At 35.6% G+C, this 22,309-nt stretch overlaps 1 protein-coding gene across 1 annotated transcript; it reads right to left on the bottom strand.

Moving 5' to 3' along the window:
• Positions 1-374: 374 nt before the first annotated feature.
• rfx6 (regulatory factor X, 6) lies at positions 375-20,388 on the bottom strand. The gene is made up of 19 exons (XM_051655203.1): positions 20,124-20,388; positions 19,809-19,962; positions 19,597-19,720; positions 19,305-19,366; positions 19,128-19,205; positions 18,913-18,940; positions 17,903-18,010; positions 16,707-16,784; positions 16,508-16,621; positions 15,705-15,754; positions 15,026-15,185; positions 14,812-14,950; positions 14,602-14,711; positions 14,032-14,149; positions 11,905-12,027; positions 11,604-11,810; positions 9,595-10,113; positions 8,494-8,703; positions 375-875 (listed from the first exon to the last, which is right to left on the bottom strand). Exons 1-19 carry the CDS (start codon positions 20,317-20,319, stop codon positions 697-699), a joined length of 2,757 nt encoding a protein of 918 aa, XP_051511163.1. The 5' UTR covers positions 20,320-20,388; the 3' UTR covers positions 375-696.
• Positions 20,389-22,309: the final 1,921 nt, after the last annotated feature.

The following is a 22,309-nucleotide window of genomic DNA, read 5'->3' as shown; positions in this document are numbered from 1 at the left end:
ATTAGTTAATGCATTAGGTATCATGAACAAACAATTAACAATATATTATTTACAGCTTTTATTAACATTAACTAAGATTAATAAATGCCGTAAAAATATTGTTCATTGTTAGTTCATGTTAACTAATGTTAGCTAATGTTAACAAATGGAACCTTATTGTAAAGTGTTACCTTTTTTTTTTTTATTTCGACATTAGAAAAATGCTTCGTGAATGAATACATTTTTTATATATATATATATATATATATATATATATATATATATATCAGATGTTCACAGTGCATATATATATATATATATATATATTAGTTGGAGTTCATTAAATAAAAAACTTTGCCCTCCAAAGTGCAAAGAACGGAGATGTAAATATTTATATATGTTAGAGAATAAACAAGAACGCAAAATGAGAACATGAATAATAAATTACATTAAAATATAAAAACTTAAATAAAAGATCATTAATTACTGGACAGTTATAAATCACAATCTTGGGGTCTAGCACTTAAAGCAAAGGTAAAAAAAAAAAAATAGTCAAACAATATATACACAATACCAGTTAGCAATCTACAGTGTTTCGCAACAAAATATTTACTGTTTACTTTAAAGACATACATATGAGCTAAAACACATCTCACCTGCTGTGAGTATAGCATTCAATAGAAGTTGAATGAGAGATAAGGGGTGTTTTAGCAACAGTCAGGGTGGCCCACCAGCTGACCCCATGAACACAGTGTTTATGGGTGGCAGGGAGGACACCATTTCTCGCACCTCTGTGGTCACCTGGTGAGGAAGCAGTGTGTTCTGGGAGTGATATGGAGCAGCAGTTCCATACATGCAGGGTGCAGGGACGGAGCAGGTATTGGCTATGTTGGATCCTGTTACATAATAAAGAAAACAACATATCAAAACTCAGAATCTTTTCCTCATTAAAAAATGTTACTCCTTAAGGAACGAATTGTAATTCTGAGACATATGTATAAAATAATGAGTCCTCGCATAAGATGAAGACTCCAGTCATATCAGTAACCATATAAAAGCTGTTTTATTCTATATGTAGGGGGTCCCCTCGTGGGGGATTTCATGTTAGAATCATATGACCAGTGGAATACTACCCACTTAATCTCAGTGTGAGATCTCAGCCCTGTTATTGGACACTTTCACTCATGGATTAAAGTAATCATGGCTGACTGCAGTGGTGGATTGGCCATCTGGAGCACCGCAACTTTTCCCGGTAGGCCGGTCGAGTATTGGGGTGGTTAATCAGCCCACTCATATTTATTCAGCACTGCTATTTGCTGCTGTGCATGGAAAACACAAAATACTAAAAAGTATGACGAAACCCCGCTACCCAATTAAACCAAGCAGCATGAGAGCAGAGCCACCGGCCCACCCGCACAGCGCAGATGAACCTGCACCACGCAATCCCGTGGTAAAAAACAGCACGAGATATGAAAACCTTAAAGGCTCCATGCAAAGCTCTTTGAAACCAATGATTAAACAGCCCCGACATTCCAAGGCTCCAGACTGCGACTAAAATGGTCACAAATGCGACCAAAAATAATTGATTGCGACAATAATTTAAAATCTAGTCGCCATTGGCAACAGTCGGGTTGTGTGCGTTCATATGAGGTTTCGTCAGATATCATCTTGTGAGTTATTGAATACATCTTTAGAGCGAGCACCAGTGTGTCTCGTGCCGCTTTTCACCCGTTCTGTTGTGGTGATGAGTAGGGCTGGGAATCGATTAAAAAAAAGAATCGATTCCGAGGCATTGGGAATCGAGAATCGACTCCAAAGATGGAGTTAATTCCTTCCGGGGAAACCGGTTGATATTTCCTCGACCACTGAAATACTACACATTTCACCATATAAAATGACTGCATCTTAACGAGTCTATTTCATTTTTAACGTGTATTTAACATTTTTGTTTTTTAATTATTTTTATATATATATATATATATATATATATATATATATATATATATATATATATATATATACAGGTGCATCTCAATAAATTAGAATGTCGTGGAAAAGTTCATTTATTTCAGTAATTCAACTCAAATTGTGAAACTCGTGTATTAAATAAATTCAGTGCACACAGACTGAAGTAGTTTAAGTCTTTGATTCTTTTAATTGTGATGATTTTGTCTCTTGTTTCTCATTTTCCTCTTGCCAATACCCCATAGATTCTCTATGGGGTTCAGGTCTGGTGAGTTTGCTGGCCAGTCAAGCACACCAACACCATGGTCATTTAACCAACTTTTGGTGCTTTTGGCAGTGTGGGCAAGTGCCAAATCCTGCTGGAAAATGAAATCAGCATCTTTAAAAAGCTGGTCAGCAGAAGGAAGCATGAAGTGCTCCAAAATTTCTTGGTAAACGGGTGCAGTGACTTTGGTTTTCAAAAAACACAATGGACCAACACCAGCAGATGACATTGCACCCCAAATCATCACAGACTGTGGAAACTTAACACTGGACTTCAAGCAACTTGGGCTATGAGCTTCTCCACCCTTCCTCCAGACTCTAGGACCTTGGTTTCCAAATGAAATACAAAACTTGCTCTCATCTGAAAAGAGGACTTTGGAACACTGGGCAACAGTCCAGTTCTTCTTCTCCTTAGCCCAGGTAAGACGCCTCTGACGTTGTCTGTAGTTCAGGAGTGGCTTAACAAGAGGAATACGACAACTGTAGCCAAATTCCTTGACATGTCTGTGTGTGGTGGCTCTTGATGCCTTGACCCCAGCCTCAGTCCATTCCTTGTGAAGTTCACCCAAATTCTTGAATCGATTTTGCTTGACAATCATAAGGCTGCGGTTCTCTCGGTTGGTTGTGCATCTTTTTCTTCAACACTTTTTTCTTCCACTCAACTTTCTGTTAACATGCTTGGATACAGCACTCTGTGAACAGCCAGCTTCTTTGGCAATGAATGTTTGTGGCTTACCCTCCTTGTGAAGGGTGTCAATGATTGTCTTCTGGACAACTGTCAGATCAGCAGTCTTCCCCATGATTGTGTAGCCTAGTGACCCAAACTGAGAGACCATTTTGAAGGCTCAGGAAACCTTTGCAGGTGTTTTGAGTTGATTAGCTGATTGGCATGTCACCATATTCTAATTTTTTGAGATAGTGAATTGGTGGGTTTTTGTTAAATGTGAGCCAAAATCATCACAATTAAAAGAACCAAAGACTTAAACTACATCAGTCTGTGTGCACTGAATTTATTTAATACACAAGTTTCACAATTTGAGTTGAATTACTGAAATAAATGAACTTTTCCACGACATTCTAATTTATTGAGATGCACCTGTATATATATATATATATATATATATATATATATTGTATGAAATAAACTAGTACAACAATGAGGATTTTTTAATAAATCTGAAGTGTATTGTTTGGATATTTAATTCAGTGTACAAAAGGTAGTGGACAATTACTGTACATTCTAATTTAAACCTCTTTCTAAACAAGAACTCATGAGTGGTAACAAACAATTTCAATATAGGTTAAATGGTGCTTTTAAGACTATTTTCAGTAGTTCTTGGAAATATAGGTGGATCTACTCAAATGTATCTCATGGGATTGAAGCATCACGCTTCGGTATGTGCATACAGGCCCTGATTTAACTTTAGAATGGACCTATTAATAGTAAATGTCATTCATGCTATTATAAATAGTGCAAAGAACGCTTTGTAGTGAGCTGTATATTATGAGATTTAACTTTGCCTCCCATTTTTTCGAAATTGAAATCGGAGTCGATTCACAAATTTCTGGAATCGAACAGCCCTAATGACGAGCTCGCTGCACCGCATGCAACAACAAACCCAGCGCGAGAGAGTCGTGAACAAATGACTCTTTTGAACCGGATCTTTTTCATAAATCACCCGAAAAGAACTGAGGGTTTGAACTCAGGAGCTCAGGTTAGCCGTTTGAATCAGATTCACTTTCTCAGTGAATCAGCCATCAGTGAGCTCACAAGAGAGCGCAGACATTTCAGAATAAGAGTTCCGTGTGTATTTCAGGCTTCTTTATAATTAAAAGTCCCGTATTGTGTACCACTTTTTTCTTCTGGCAATTATTGATTGGGATTGGAGTAGCACAATAAACTGCATCTGGGATTTCATTCAATTTGCACTCTTGTAGTCTCTGTGTCTGGGGCCATCTGGTAACAGTAAAGAAAGACTAAGGCAATATTTTAAAACAATTAAAATTATATATATATATAATACACACACTGGTGGCCAAAAGTTTGGAATAATGTACAGATTTTGCTCTTATGGAAAGAAATTGGAAGTTTTATTCACCAAATTGGCATTCAGCTGATCACAATGTATAGTCAGGACATTAATAACGTGAAAAATTACTATTACAATTTGAAAAACATTTTCAGAACTTCTTAAACTACTTCAAAGAGTTCTCATCAAAAAATCCTCCACATGTAGCAATGACAGCTATGCAGATCCTTGGCATTCTAGCTGTCAGTTTGTCCAGATACTCAGATGACATTTCACCCCACACTTCCTGTAGCACTTGCCATAGGTGTGGCTGTCTTGTCTGGCACTTCTTACGCACCTTACAGTCTAGCTGATCCCACAAATGCTCAGTGGGGTTAACCCTCTGGGGTCTGAGGGTGTTTTTGGGCCCTGGAGAAGTTTAGACATGCCTTGACATTTGTGCTTTTTTCAGTTGCTTAAAAATTAATGGCTAAAGTCTGATAACACTGTATTCAGCACAAACTAGGCTACAATAATATGTGAGCAACATGTATGTACACGTTTGTATTTTTGAGAAAATAATGTTTATGCGTGGTTTTTGAAAAAACAGTCACTGAACTAAGGCCATATATCACATACTATACATTTGTTCACAAGACTTTTGAGGACTGGATCTTGTAGCCAAGAGTTTTTGCTACAAAATGATGTGAAAACCATCCTGATCACTCATTCATACAAAACAATATAGTCATTTAACTTTTGTAAGACACTTTTAGTGTTAGAAAGGCCATATGCGAGGAGGCGTGAATGATCATGAATATTGATGTGATTCACACCTGAGGATACAAAGACCCCTCCCCTGGGAACAGAATAAAATGTAATATCTGATATAGGGTAATATCACACAATATCACACAATATATATATATAAAACAATCAGGATTCTTTGATGAATAGAAAGTTCAAAATAACAGCATTGAGCTGAAATAGAAAGCTTTTGTAACATTATAAATGTCTTTACTGTCACTTTTGATCAATACAATGCATCCTTGCTGAATAGAAGTATTAATTTCTTTCCCAAAAAAAAAAAAATATATATATATATATATATATATATATATATATATATATATATATATATAAATAAATAAATAAATAAATAAATATATATATATATATATATATATATATATATATATATATATATATATATATATATATATATATATATATATATAAAATTCTTACTGACACCAAACTTTTGAATGGTAGTGTATAATGTTACAAAAGCTTTCTATGTCAGATAAATACTGTTATTTTGAACTTTCTATTCATCAAAGAATCATGAATTTTTTTTAATATATTGTGTATATGCCCTATATCAGATATTACAGCAAATCAGCATATTAGAATGATTTCTGAAGGATCATGTGACACTGAAGACTGCAGTAATGATGCTGAAAATTCAGCTTTCCATCACAGGAATAAATTGCATTTTAAAATATATATATAAAACTTGCCTCGGGGGTATTTACCATTTGTATTGATCGCACATTACCGTATGAATAGCGCCCTCTGCCCGTGGGTGTGATCACATCAGGGATAATTAGCTGAGCCAGGAGAAACTGTACATTGCTTTGTTTCATACAGATTACATTGCAGGAGAATATTTGTTATAAATTTGACTTGTTTTATTTAAAAATAGACATTTTAAGCTTTCTTTAGACATATGTTTCATGTTTGTGTGATACGTATTCGCGGAGTTTCACTTCATTTTTGTGACGTGATTCAGAAAGATGCTCGCGGAGACCGACGGCTGAAAGCGCACCCTGTTTATTTTCTTTATTTTACAAAAGTACAAGGTTTTGTTATTGTGAGTGTACACAAATAAATGTAGACCCTTTATAGTTTCTAATGATGTCTTACACTTATCTGTATGCCCAAAAATGACGGAGTATTTTAAGATGTTTCTGCTGAGGAAAAAATCCAGCAGGACGCGCCAACGCGTCCGTCGACCCCTCAGGGTTAAGATCCATAACACTCGTTTCCACTTATCTGTTGTCCAATGTGTGTTTCTTTGCCCACTCTAACCTTTTCTTTTTCTTTTTCAAAATTGTCTTTTTCTTTGCAATTCTTCCCATAAGGCCTGCACCCCTGAGTCTTCTCTTTACTGTTGTACATGAAACTGGTGTTGAGCGGGTAGAATTCAATGAAGCTGTCAGCTGAGGACATGTGAGGTGTCTATTTCTCAAACTAGAGACTCTGATGTACTTATCCTCTTGTTTAGTTGTACATCTGGCCTTCCACATCTCTTTCTGTCCTTGTTAGAGCCAGTTGTTCTTTGTCTTTGAAGACTGTAGTGTACACCTTTGTATGAAATCTTCAGTTTTTTGGCAATTTCAAGCATTGTATAGCCTTCATTTCTCAAAACAATGATTGACTGATGAGTTTCAGGAGAAAGCTGTTTCTTTTTTGCCATTTTTGACTTAATATTGACATTAAGACATGCCAGTCTATTGCACACTGTGGCAACTCAAAAACAAACACAAAGAGTTAAGTTTCATTTAACGAACCAAATAGCTTTCAGCTGTGTTTGATATAATGGCAAGTGATTTTCTAGTACCAAATTAGCAATTTAGCATGATTACTCAAGGATAAGGTGTTGGAGTGATGGCTGCTGGAAATGGGGCCTGTCTAGATTTGATCAAAAATGACTTTTTTCAAATAATGATGGTGCTGTTTTTTAACATCAGTAATGTCCTGACTATACTTTGTGATCAGTTGAATGCCACCTTGGTGAATTAAAAGTACCAATTTCCTTCCGAAACAGCAAAATCTGTACATTATTCCAAATTTTGGCTGCCAGTAAATTATATATATATATATATATATATATATATATATATATATATATATATATATATATATATATATGGCTTCATATGATCACTATCCTTAAATAAAAGAAAAAAAAGTTTTTTTGCATGATCAGTCATATTTTCAAAATCAATGCCAAAATTTCACAATTTCTGCTAGGGTATGCAAACATTTGAGCACGACTGTATACTGTTTATTAAACCTCTGATTAATGGGTTATCAGCTGACTTCCTTTTCTTTCTATCTTGTTTCTGAACAGCAACCTAAATTGAGCAATTCTGTGATTTGGCGACTAAAAACAGTCATTTGGCTCCTAAGTAATTTTTTAAAATCTGGAGCCCTGCATTCTAAATGGCAGTGACGAGGTAAACAGGAAAGCATTGTATTCACAATGGTAATTACATTCTTTTCAATCCACACATCACCATTCTTATTGCATTGCATTTAGTAACATTAACTGTAGAAACTATGATGTTTTGGCAAAAATATTGTATACAGCATATTTGAAATAATATGTCACTATAATTATATGAAAAATATTGTATATTAGGGGAATATAAGTCACTTTTATATCAGTTGTTTTTTTTATAGTCTCTGCATGGATATTGTTTTTCATAACTTTAAATTCCATAGTTTGTTTTTTAAAAACCACAATCACATCTGGTAATAAGAAGCATGGTTTTACCTGTGATCACCATGTTCTTACTAATACCACAGTTAAACTCTGGATACTATGCAAGAACTGTGGTAAACTTTCATAAGGGCAAGTACAAAGTAGAATTTAACAAGAGTTTCAAAGCCTGGACCCCCGTGAATTAAGGATGAAGCTATGAGTTTTTCCTCTGTAAATATGTTCAGTTCTAATGAACTTTAATGGAAAAAGTTAATTCAACAATTAAGATCCCGATGAAAGAGAAATATCAGTTAAGAAGTCCTACTGTCATCTGCCTCTCAGCTGAATGCTTCTCAGCCAAATGTACATTTCAATGCGACAGAAAATATGCAGTATTGATATTGACTGTATAACTGTATTTGCAATTCAATAATAATATCACTATATACAATATTATCAACTATATTATTATTATTGCTATATGACAAGGCTATTTACACTAAGTGTAAATAGCAACAAAAAGCATCTTCTCTGCACTAAGTGCAAATAATGTTAAATGCTATTTGTACCCCGGTGCAAATAGTGGCAGATACTATTTACACCACTAATTAAATACCAACATACAGTATTGGGGCATTACTGCAGTTTGTTTATTGTGTTTATTTAGAGTCCTGCATTTTTCAAAGCTTTCCTGTTTATTTCCAGGTTTGAATGAGATTTTGAATGCCAGATTTTCGAAATGGACTCCGACATTTGAACTTTCAATGTATAGGATTTTCTCCTAACCTGCAGTGTGTGTGCCCAGTGATGACAGTTCAGTGTAGTAGGGTCTGGCTATCTTTCTGCTCGTGTCGTCCAGGATGTTGAGAGGGTCGTGCACGTCAGTATATGCTGAGACGGAGCGAATGCTGCTTACGCTGCTGATCACTGACACATGCTGGTCAATAAATGTGCCCATCCTCTGAGCATCCACATACCCACTACTGCTGTAATAGCCTGGCCAGAAGATAGAGGAACATTACATATTTCAAAAAGAAAATCAGCATATTTACTCATTTTTATCTTTCTGAGCAGCATACAAACATGATATACTTCAGCTTCCTCACCGAGGACATTATTTGTGTTTTTCAACTACATCTTACATATAAATCTAAGTGGGAAAGGCAGGGTAAATAATACGTGTTCTAAATTTACACTCCAAAATGAACTCTTACGGCATGTTCTTTATATATATATATATATATATATATATATTTTTTTTATTCCGCTTTTTGGTCACATTTTTGATAGGGATTGTAAATGATAAGAAAAATGGAATATGATGCGAGCCAGACTTGAACTCACTTTTCCCACATAAGCAACAAAGCTTAACATGCAAAACACATGTGCTACTTCCCAGGCCATGGTTTACTAGGCATATTTCTTCTTTTTATTAAATTTTTTGGCTTTTTGCCACTTTTTACTGCAAGGACAGATGACAGACAACAGGAAACGATATGGAGAAGAGGGTGGGACGGGATTGGGAAAATGTAGGCTGCAGTGTTCAATATTTTCAATGTTAAAATAATTGTATCCCAGTTTAATATGCAGAGACAACTATAAGTAAGCCATTTCTAGACTGATTTCTACAAAAAATGTAAACAGTGTGGCTTTGACGCATTATCAAAACATTGTTCTCTTTGTTTGAACATCCCGAACAGCCTCATTGACCAATTCCGTAAATTTGGGGCGGGTCTATCTGTTTGTTCGACAAACGGAAGGTGTGGGAAGTTATCGGGAAACCTTTTTGAAAACAATAATCATTTTTGCAATTCCATTTGGTGACGCTAATGGCACAGAAATGAAACACTTCGGCTTTAACTGACCAATAATTCTAGCTTTTCTCACCACTGTGTCCTGTACTGGTGCAAACTGGACCAGAACACCCTTCTCCGTTGGTGGCACTTCCTCCAAAGCTGTACCCTGCAGACTCCAGTACCTGTACACCCTCAACATCCATCACGGGGTCACCTGTGGTTGTATATCCAGTCGATGAAACTCTGGAACTATAGGGAGACACCGTACAGCTGCTACTGAAGCAATCTTTGGCCAGCTGGTGCCCAGAGAAGGATGTGTAGCGCCCGCTTTCCGCCCGAGCTTGATAGGCTGATGTTGGAGTGTGTGTCTGTGGTCTAAACACGGGCTGGTAAAAAGAGGGGTTGGGGTAGGAGCCAGAACTGGCATTGGGCAGGTTCTGGTACATGGTATCAGGGAAAGCCTGGCAAGACACTTGGGGCTGGATGGAGCAGCTGCTCTGGGGCCTCACAGCCATCGGGCCCTGGTTGATCACACTGCTATGGTTGATCATAGCAGGAGATATCGGAGGGGTCATAAGGGGCGCGCTGTTCTGCGAGTAATCCATTTCTCCTGGAAAATATTAATGCGTCATGAGCAATAATTATGACAATATGCAATATTTTTAACAGGTCTTGTTTTCCTACTTTTACTATATTTAAAGGGTTCATTTTAAACTCTTTTTCTTATTTATTTTTCCACTTATAGTGTTGGTAAAAGTTTCTGAGTCAAGACATTTTTCCACACTCCTTCTGAGCCTTTTTGTAAAACAGTGTATTTTTTGAGCTCATACACCGGCTTGCGGGTTTGCAGTCGTTTCAAACATACTGTAGTTTTTAAATACACCATCCTTCAACAACAGCCTCTTAACAAATCCTGCATTACATTGTGACAGATTCACAAAACAATCCATGCTGAAATAGGCTTAAAGGGATAGTTCACCCAAAAATGAAAATTCTCTCATGATTTACTCACCCTCATGCCATCCCAGATGTGTGTGTCTTTCTTTCTTCTGCAGAACACAAATTAAGATTTTTAGAAGAATATCTCAGCTCTGTCAGTCCTCACAATGCAAGTGAATGATGACCAGAACTCAGAAGGTTCAAAAAGGGCATGAAGGCAGCATAAAAGTAAATCATAAGACTCCAGTGATTAAATCCATATCATCTGAAGCGATATGATAGGTGTGGGTGGGAAACAGATAAATATTTAAGTCCTTTTTTACTGTCAATCTACACTTTCACTTTCACATTTAGCCAGATACTGGTAGGGGCTGGTCAAAGGTAGAGATTTATAGTAAAAAAAGGACTTAAATATTGATCTGTTTCTTACCCACACCTATCATATTGCTTCAGAAGACATGAACTTAACCACTGGAGTCATATGATTTACTTTGCCTTCATGTCCTTTTTGAACCTTCTGAGTTCTGGTCATCATTAACTTGCATTGTGAGGACCTACAGAGCTGAAATATTCCTCTACAAATCATTGTTTGTGTTCTGCAGAAGAAAGAAAGAAAGTCACACACATCTGGGATGGCATGAGGGTGAGTAAATGATAAGAGAATTTTCATTTTTGGGTGAACTATCCCTTTAACTTAGTTAAAAACATCAGGATCCTTCAGAAGGATGTACAGAGTGGAAGGTGCTACACGCAGCCAGGAATGAACATGGTTTGATGGAATTTCTCCCATTATACTCTTATATTAGGAAAACTTACACATATCTGGCTTTCTCCTAATTACTTCACAATGACTGGGCTGCCGAATTCCTGATCAGCTAACAGGCATCATTGAAGTGTAAATGTAGACAGTCATGTTATATGGTCATGTTTTATCTGTGTGCAACTTTGCAACATGAAAGATGCAGAAGTACAAAATAAGTTGGTTTTGTGGCTCAGTTTCGATAAATGCTTTTGGACTGAAGAGCAAGTTTTGAGTTCTGAAATGTACAGTTTGTTTTCTTAGTACATCAATCTCAAGATGTTAAAAGATCAAGAAAAATTGGATTCCTCATGATATGACCCCTTTAAAACATGCAAATATAAAAAGCTGTTTGTAAGTACCAGATACAGTGAAGCTGTCTGAATCGGTACCATGGTACACAACAGTATTAGCCCCAAGTCCTTGCTGTGCAGCCGTGATCGACAGAAAATCATGTTCTTGGGGGTTCTCGTCCTTGACAGTTGAATCACTCAGTGCCACACAAGATTTATTCCGATTGGCCAAAAAACAGGAACTCGGTGAGGCTGTGAATGCAGCTTTACTGGCATCTGTCAAAATTGAAACATCACAGTTAACTGGGTTAAAGATGTTCATGTATTAAATTACATACTGATGAGATAAATAGGGAAATAATTAGGATACCTGCATTCCTCATATATTTCTCCAGCAGGTTCTGAAGGTCCTGCTCTTTGTCGTTGTTGAATTGTGTTTCAATTGCTAGTAGTATGTACTCATCCAATAGCATCCGAATGAGGTGGAACGAGCCTACAATTAACATTAAACCCGGTTTATTTGTTTTAAAAAATGTAGCAAAGATAATTTCCAAAACTTTTACAGTAACAAAAGTTATCCGACTACATCTCTGTTTTGGTTCCCCAAAAATGAAAGTTCTCTCACCATTTACTTACACTCATGCCATCCCAGATGTTTATGAAGATTTTTAGAAGAATATCTCAGCTCTTTATGTCCATACAATGTAAGTGAATGGTGACCAAAATGTTGAAGCTCCAAAAAGCACATAAAGGCAGCATAAAAATAATCTCCAGTGGTTTGTCTTCTGAAGCAATCCAATCCAAAATGTCTTCTGAAGCAATCCAATTGTTTTGGGTGAGAAGAAATCAAATTATTACTCCTTTTTTACTGTACATCTTGCCATTGCAGTCTCTAGGCACGATCACGATTTCAAGCTCGATTACATGTCCTAGTGCATTATGCAGCGCAGAGTGCTAGATGGCACTAGGAAGTGTAATCAAGCTTGAAATCATGATCGCCAAAGAGACTGCTGTTGTCAGAGTTTATAGTGAAAAAGGAGTTATATTTTGGTCTGTTTTCACCCAAATTGATTGGATTGGTTCAGAAGATATGGATTAAACCACCGGAGTGTTATGGATTACTTTTATGTTGCTTTTATGTGTTTCTTGTAGCTTCATAATTCTGGCCACCATTCACTTGGACCTACAGAGCTGAGATATTCTTCTAAAAATCTTTGTGTTCTGTAGAGAAAAGAAAGTCATAAACATCTGGGATGGCATGAGGTTGAGGAAATGATGAGATAATTTTCATTTTGGGGTCACCTGTCCATTTAAGATGCACACAAACTAAATAAATAGTATACTAAAGGGTTTTCACACTTTTTGACCAATGAATTTCCATTACTTCAATTTCATTTCATTTGTGATCACTGGATAAGGATCTATTAAAAAAAATGGATTTACACTGACATGCTAATGAATCATTTCTGATTTCAGACTGATTTGTTAACCAGTTTGACAGTTTAGAAAACTTTACTCACAATTTGAACATCACTTTGGCTTGCGGACAAGTTTTACTCTACACAATATATTGCTGATGAAATATTTTAGAGCAGAGCATAACTTGAAAAATGTATATTCACTATAGAAATTTCCATTATTTTTAAGATTTTATTAGTTTCCATGACTTCTACAGGCCTGCAATTTTTTTACATCTCTAATTTAAATCTTTATTTGATCCGATCTGACTGTCTAAAGTTAAGACATTTTTACATAAAATTGAATTAAAAATACAACTGTATTTAATTCAAAGATGATAACTGGACGCCACTTGCATGCAATGTGGTGATTTCGTGTGACAGCAATGAAACGTTTGTAGTACATAATTCCTTCCAAAAAAACAAAAAAAAAGACATTGAAAAATAGTAAAATATTAAATAAAATAAATAGCATAAGTATATTTTTCACTGAACCATTTTCAGTAAGTAGTAAGCTATGATTAGATTCCAAACATAGCCTTAAATTCCTAAGATTTTCACATATACTCTTCTAGGGTCAAATGGTTGGCCTTGTAGGTGATACTGTTTGGCTTTGTGAACACCTGTTGGGTCATCAGATGCTAGGAGCACTGGGAAAGGTCACTCTCTAATCAAGGCACGCAAGATAAAGGTTTGTTTGTACAGTCTGGGTGAATACATTAAATAGCTCACTCTCAACAGTGACTCTCTGGTTAAACAGTGCCAAACAAATAGTACAGATTTGATTTTTGGAAAGGGAACAATCATGCTCTAATCATATCTACAGAATTCAGAAAGCAGGAAAAATTAAAAAGGTTTTTACAAATGGGCCCATGAAGTTACACTATAAATAAACATTAAGATATTTCATTCAAATATACAAATATTGCACACAAAAAAAAGCAAAAAAAAAGCAAAATGTGTTACTAAATGTGAATGTCTAGAGCATTTGAAAGCAAAAGAAAGAGTGTGCAGCGTAGGAAGGCATGCTGAAGGCTTACCAAAGCTGGTAGCATTGTTTAGGGTGAGATTGTGCATCACTCGTGCTCCAAAGAAACTCCATTTAAGAAGAAAATCCTGAGCTCGCTTTTTAACCGACCGACCATTTTGCTTGCTGGGCTGAAAGAAAGATTATGTGTAAATTCAACATAACAGTCATGGCTAGATTGGATTTTTGGGGTTTTGGGGACAATACCAGCATAGCGTGTTTGCTGGTCTTATCTGGTCTCCTGGTCTGGTCTGTTTTCTGGTTTTAGAGGGATTTGGGGCACTTTAAGCTGGTCAGAGTCGAAGACCAGCTAGCCGACTTGGCCAGGCTAGGAGATGAGCTAGACCAGCTTAAACCAACTAAGACCAGAAGACCAATTCATGGTGGTATAAGATGGCATGCTGGTGTTGATTCAGGGTTCTGAATCAGCAACATTTTCTCAGTCGAAAAGCTTCAACAGCTTGGTTTTGCTATTGAATAGCACAGCTATTAGCACGAGAATAAACTAAACTAGACCAGCATGGAAATTGCTATTGGTCTTTTTAGCAGTGTCTTCGGATAAAGCTCTTGCAGTGCAACAAACCTTAATAACTTTCTGCTCCACAACAGAGTCTAGCCATTCAATAAAGGACTCTACTGTGGCATTTTTCCTAAGGAGGTCTTTCAGCTCTTGAAAAACTGAAATGGAGTCATCTAGTAAAAGAAAAGCAAATATATTTTGAGGCAGATTTTATTATCAGAATGTCTAAAAGTTTACCAAGAACAAAAGACTACTAAGCTACCAATAACTCACATTCAGTGTAGAAGTCTGAATCTTGGTCATTTGTGATTGAAAGGAGCGCTTGAGAACCAATACTGTTCAAATCCACCTTATCGATATCATTCACCATAGAGGTCACCACATTCTGGTCAAAAAGGGCAGGTCTTGCAATCTAAAACAACATGAAACCATTAAGAGCGCATCACTATAAAAAAAGAAAACAAAAGCAAGAACAAAACATTTCTACCTGTGCAAGATGTAAGAATGAAGTCTGTCTCTTTAAGGAGGACACAAATCGTCGAGCTATGGGCAATTTCTTATCTGAGAGAATGTCTGGGAGATTCTCCAAGGAGGACACCATCCATTGTTCCCAGTGCTTGGCAAAATTCCGAATATCTGCCAAAAGACTGGAGATATTTTCCTAAACTCATTTAAAAACACTTGAATTTGACACTTATACAGTATTCAATGTTTTATTTTCAATTAAAGCAATAGTTCAGCCAAAAAAGAGCAGTATGTGGCATGCATGCTCACGCAAGAACTTACATTGTTTTAAGAGCTAAACAATGCAAATTCTCGTGTGAAAACTCCAGCCATTACGAATGAGCTTCTCATGCACTCATAAACGTGCAACAGAGGTCAAGATTTTCACTGAAAACTGAAGTCATGACTTTATAAAACTTGGAATATGATGCAGCACAAATCACATTAACTGCTTTTATGATACTTTTGGGTCCTTTTTTTAAAGCTTTATAGAGGGTCACTATCCATTGCTATTGTATTGAAAAGACGGAACGAATGAAGGTGAGTAAACAATGATAGAATTTAAATTTTAGGTGAACTATTGCTTTAAGTATTTTCTATTTTCTAGTCATTTGTTGATAAAAATGGTTAAGAGTATAATGTAAGCAGTTCAACACACAAACCTCTCTGGCATATCTTGCATTGTAGCAGGGATGAGAACGTCAGTCAGAACCTATGAAAAACAATTAAGCCAGTTTATGATAACCTTATACAACTGAATGCTTCTACACTGATATACTGTATTTACATATGTATATATAGTATATTAGAGGTCGACCGATAGTGGATTTTTCAGATACCGATAACTAAGGTGGGGGAAAAGGAAGATAACCGATTAATCGTCCAAATGTTTTTTTTAAAGACTTAGCCTATAGAATTATAAAAAATATATTAGTCTTTCCGTAGAATGAAGGGCACGGACACTGAATAAAATCCCAAAAGCCGTTTATTGCACAACCAAAATCCCAATAATAATGAGAACAATTAAGATTTGGTGCATAATGCAGAACTTCTAACATTAAACAAGCCTGAAATACAACCAGAACTATTATTTTGAAATGAAAGAGATTTGGCTGCATTACAGTGCTCTACAGTGTATGTAAGAAGCTTTTTATAGCCTTTATATTCACCAGATGAACAGTTTTGTACAGTTTTTGTATATATGTAGCTTTGTATAAATAGTTTATATATACAGTATATTTCACCAGATGAGGTTTACTGATTAGGGAATACAAAAATAAAAAAACTATAGGCAAATATTGGTATTGATTTTTGCAGATAACCGATAATTCTAAAAAGCGTCATCAATTAATCGGTAAAACCGATATATCGGTCTACCTCTAATATATACTGTGCATATACATATATATATATATACATATATATATATAAATAAAACACATATACACGGTTCACTGACACTCACCTTGTAAAGTATAGAGTCACAAACACAGAAGATGTCCACAATAACTGGATTCTCCAAAAATGGAAGGAGATGTTCAGGCATCCCCTGCCAGAAGTGAAGCAGAAAGTTCTGGATCTGAAACACAAGAAAAGTTGGTACAGTTAAAGTGTATTTTTATAGAATATAATAATATAGGACAACACATTCGTTAAAATAGTACCTCCTCAAAGTTGACATTGATGGCGTTGTCCAGAATGCATTGACAATGAGTTTTGTACATCATAATCAATGTGTCAACCTAACAAATAAGAAGTATAAAAGAGTTTGAGGTATGTACAGTCATGGTTGGGGAGTAATGGAATACATGTAATGGGATTACGTATTTAAAATATGTGTGTGTGTACGTATGTGTATAATTATTTTTTATTATTATCTATGTCTTGCTGCTGTTTTTGTATTGTTTTTGTATGGTTGTACACTGGAAGCTTCTGTCACCAAGACAAATTCCTTGTATGTGTAAGCATACTTGGCAATAAAGCTCATTCTGATTCTGTTTCTGATTCTGAAAATACAAAATATAAGTAACTGTATTCCACTACAGTTACAATTTTAATCATTGGTAATTAGAATACAGTTACATTCAAAAAGTATTTTGATTACTGAAGAGATTACTTTGGATTTTATTGTTATTTGTTTCATTTAATATTTAGTCCTTTCAGATAGAAAACATAAATGATGCAATCCAAAGTGCATTTGAACAGCGGTGAAACACTTTCTTATGATTTGTTACATTCATACGAGCAGACAGAGAAGTAAGTTTGAAGTAAGTTTGGAGAGGAAGAAATAGAAATAAACCTTGTGTAAATTGTCAGCTTAAATAGCTAAAATGCTATTTCTAGCAATTTTACATGCACGTTACCAGGCACCATCATATTTTTTTATCAAGAAAATTCACGTTGGATCATAATTTCTTTTTTTCTAGTAAGACCTTTGATATTAGGGCAAAAATCATATTCTTTATAATTTTTGTATTGTTTTCCTGTAAAAATATCAAAAAATCCTTAAAACAAGATCAGTTTGATTTATCTTGTTTTAGAAACAACACTGCATAAGATATTTAGGTTTTTCAGAGAATGTATTTTTAACATGTGTATTTTGTCTTACTGTACTGACAGAGTTTTTATAGTCAAAACAAGTGAAAAAATCTACCAGTGCTGAAGAAGTAATCCAAAGTATTTAGAATACGTTACTGACCTTGAGTAATCTAACGGAATACAAATTACATTTTACAGCATGTATTCTGTAATCTGTAGTGGAACACATTTAAAAAGTAACCCTCCCAATCCTGTGTACAGTAAATAGGAAACATTCATACATACAGTTTTTTGGAAATTGTCTTCATGGAAATTAACGAACCTTGTCTTTTGAAACAGACTCCTGTAGCACTAGATGTTGCGCACATGGAAATTCAGGTAAAAGCGTTCCTGTTTTAGAACTAAGGGAGTATTTCCTGGTGAATCCTCCCTGTAAACAACAAAGAGCATGCATATTACATAATTGTTTGGCTTTTTAATAGTAACATGGTAATGTTTTCTCATAACTCATAACATCAGATGCAAAATGAAATTACGTGCTTCATTACACGTTTGGCTGCAGTTTCCCAGTGAAATGTCCAGTGGGGGGCGCCAAAAGCGAGTGAAATTGTATAATAATCAGATGTGGTTTTTAAGATGAATATTAGATGGATGTTTTAATAAATAAAATGTACTTCGCTCACCTAAAACTTTAACCTAAACCTAACCAGTGTCCTAAACGCAAATGAGAGGTGAAGCAAATGCGAAATGAAAAACACGTTTTCTGAAGCAACCACGTCACTTTGTGTCGCTTCTATGACACTTTCGTCTCACGTGTCAGCTTGCGTGCTTAGCTGGGCTCGAACCTGGTTTTCCAGACCAAAGTCCAACACTCTATCAAGCTACGGCACAAGCTCATCACATTAAAATAAGTATGTAAATAAAGGTGGGTCTGTAAAACAAGCATTAAAATGTGTCATTTTTAAATTGTTTCGTAATCATAACATAGCACAATGTGAGTAAATGTATGAAAATAAGTGTTTATAAAGTTGTAATCAGCCATTGTACTCGTGATTTGTGTGAAAGTGAATAAAACGCACAGTTGTTGCAGTGCCCTTTGGTGTTAATTTCACCAGGAAACTGCAGTGAAACGCAGAACGCGAAACGTAAAAATCAGTTTGCAAAAATTGTGTATTAGATTACAGATTAGGTTGGTATTTTCCTACTCTGCAAGCATACATTAGTATTCCATCACAAAAAAGTTCAAATATTAGTTTCTAACAAATGTTTCCAATATTACAATCCAAATTTATATGAAAAATCTTAATTGATTTCTATAGTAAAATCGCCAACCTCATTTTTTAGCTTGCTTCCAGAGAATCTGTAGAAAACACATAAGAGAGATTTTTATTATGATGAAACATTTTCGAACTATAAAGCATCAAAATACAATGCATGTCTTAGCATCACATGCATTTTATATGGCATATACTGTACATTTTCAAAGGGATGTAACACTGAAATGAGAGATCAGAGAATGTAGTGAAATCAGGAAGGTCAGCGCATACCGTGTCAAACCTTTTCCCGAGTAAACAGAGTGATAATACGCACTGCTCTCCTTAATTCCAATTCCGTAATAATGATACCTGGAAGATATTCGTAAGCCAATGTTACCAAAAACTGAGAGGTTCAGATGTAGTCATAAATAGCACAGTAATAAATTTAGTCATTTGTCTTTTTCTTACTTTGAATGGCCTCTGGTTCCAAGCCTTCGTGTCGTAAGCAGAGGAAATTTTTGTCGTATGGTCTGCAATAATGAGAAGTTCTAACACTATAGTACAACTAATCTACAAGTAAAATTAATAGCTAATTGTATGCACTGAATTGAGATATGATAATGTATATACTTACAGTACTTGTTGAGTTTAGAAGTTGGATATTATCATACTTTTTATAATCACTTAGAATCATCATACTTTAATGCCATTACTGTCTGGCAGATAACTGGCACATAAAAAGCTTTAGAACTCCTCTTACCTTTCCAAAAGTGGCAGCACACGCAGGATCTAATTTCTCCTTCCGACAAAAGTCCAGATAATGAGCATAAAGGATACACCGTGGCAGGCAAACACCTTCACAAACAATGTAATTATCCTCAAGCCTAAGGGAAAGAAAAACAAAGTATAAAGTACTGTAATATAATTTGTTTCATACACTCTTGGACATCATTTGTAATGGCAAGCGAATACCATTGTAAAGTAAGCTGCGTCTGTTTCTTTTTGTCCTTGATGATCTGACTGATGCTTTTCTTTGGCATACTTGGTTTCAGAGAGAAGGTCTTTGAATAATCCAGGTGATCCAATTCATCTTCTGAGGATATGCTTCCATTGCTCTCATCAGCTTCTGTCAAATAAATAACATACATAGCTTCCAAATGGCTTGTACAAAACTATTCATAATATATAATTCATAATATATACTGCTAACTAAACACAATTTAGCAATAGTTTAATCAAAAGCCAGTCTGAAAACAATTTACAACAAATGAACAAAGATGTCCCCACCTGATTTAATTCCAGAATCCTCTTCTTCATCCAGTTTGGTTTTGAAAAACATGCTTTTTCTGAGATCCTCTTGGTCAGCAATAATCATCGCATGGAGGTCATCTGCGCTTTTGCAAGCTCTCTTTGTCTGTGATGGTTGTAGTTGATGAAACGTGTCATTCTTTGATGGACTGCCAATATTTCTTTTCATCGGCATGTTCAAGGAGAAATTAAAAAAGAAAAACTGGAATGCGAAATTAAAACCACCTAGTGAAATTAAAAAAATTATCCCTCAAAATGTAATGTTAAAACATTCCAAAATCGACACAGCCCATTCTAACGTTTGGCAATGTGACACACATATCCATTCCTGAAATAATAAACATCTTCGAAGCTTCCCAAAGTATCTCCAAAAAAGCATTTAAACAATTTGACAACTAAGTGTGTTGTTTTTCATCTTTCTTCATTAGAAACCAATCTTCACCTGCAGCATAATGGAAACACTAAATGTAACACTTTGAATATAACATGAATCCTCTAAATGTTCACATGAATCCAAAAATTGACGAAGATAACACCTTCCAGTCTTAATTAAAGCTCTGCTGTCTCTGAAATGGTGTGTCACAGAGGTGAGCGCCTTAGGGGCATTTATCTTATTTACAGAAGACTGGCAATGGGATTTAATGATTAACCAAGAGGGATATCATCTCCTTGAAATCTGGTACTGGTTTTGCTGCTTGGGTATTGAGTGAATCAAGCCAAACTCCACAATGTTTTTTGCACTTCAATCACATGTATTCAAAGACTACATTTGGCTGTTTCTTTGCATTTTGTTCAAAACAGTATAGAATTTACAACTAGGCAAGGCAAGTCTAGGCAAGTTTATTTATATAGCACATTTCATACACAGTGGTAATTCAAAGTGCTTTACATGGAAATAATAAAGAAAATAAAAGATAACAAGCAAATGATGACAATTATTTTTATCTAATCTGCTTTTCTGGATCGAATTTAACACTTAAGTTTACAACTCCAAGGTTCACTGTTACTTGGTTGTGGTGTTTCTTTAATGGAAATATACCCTCAAAAGAACCTATCAATCAGGTTCAAACTATTATTGATCACGAAATATAAAACATAACGAATCAGTAAGCTATAAAGTGGTGCGCACCCAAAACCATGGCTGCTACTCCAGGATCCAACTAACGGCACCGAGATCCGCTGGATTACAAAGATTCTATACTTTCTTATACCAAAAAGCGTCAAATTTATGGGACTGATCACGCCCAATCAGTTAACAGATTAGGAGAGATTACAACTAGGTAATTCACAACCATTCAAATGTTTTGACATTTTTTTAATGTATTCACACAAGTAGCATTTCAAGGGATAGTTCATCCAAAAATGAAATTATGTCAGCATTTATTGACACTCATTTTGTTCCAAACCCATGAGTTTTTTCTTCTTCCGTGGAACACAAAAGATGTAAGGCAGATTGTCAGCCACAGTCACCATTCACTTTCTGTGCATCTTTTTTTTCCAATGAAAGAGAATGGTGACTGAGTCTAACATTCTGCCTAACATCTCCTGTTTTGTTTTACAGAAGAAATTCAAACCGATTTGGAACAACATGGGAGGGAGTAAATGATGAATTAATTTTTCGGTGAACTATCCCAACCTTGTTCTACTGCATATTATTATTAGGCTACTTTTTGAAGTAAGTTTTATAATTCATTGATATAATTGATAATTTTACCAGTAATGGCAAAGCACCATTTTTAGCTGACATTACTCCAAAAAACACTGTCACCTCAAGGCCACTCCATGTGTGCACTACTGTCTTGAAAGAAGAAAGCAAACTTAATCTTCTCTAGAAGGAAATGGGCAGTCCATACACAACAAAAAGACGTGTAGCCTACATCAGAGTCTGTATTTAGAGAAACCCACTCCTCTCAGGTCCTCAACTGGCAGTTTCATTAAACGGTACACTCTAAACACTTTTAATTTGCAACAGGAGATAATGGATGTATTTTTTTGTGAAGTTTGTTGTGTAAATCAATTTGATCTTAAAGTCTGCGAGAAGCGCCCAACAAGCCAATCACACCATGGAAAGTGCTTCAGAAAGCATGGAATGAAAATCTTAAAGGGATAGTTCACCCAAAAATGAAAATTCTCTCATCATTTACTCACCCTCATGCCATCCCAGA

This window comes from Myxocyprinus asiaticus, chromosome 25 (genome assembly GCF_019703515.2).
Source record: "Myxocyprinus asiaticus isolate MX2 ecotype Aquarium Trade chromosome 25, UBuf_Myxa_2, whole genome shotgun sequence".
In the NCBI taxonomy this organism is placed as follows: domain Eukaryota; kingdom Metazoa; phylum Chordata; class Actinopteri; order Cypriniformes; family Catostomidae; genus Myxocyprinus; species Myxocyprinus asiaticus.
Note: the sequence above shows the minus strand (reverse complement) of the source record. Positions and strands in the feature narration are given on the sequence as shown.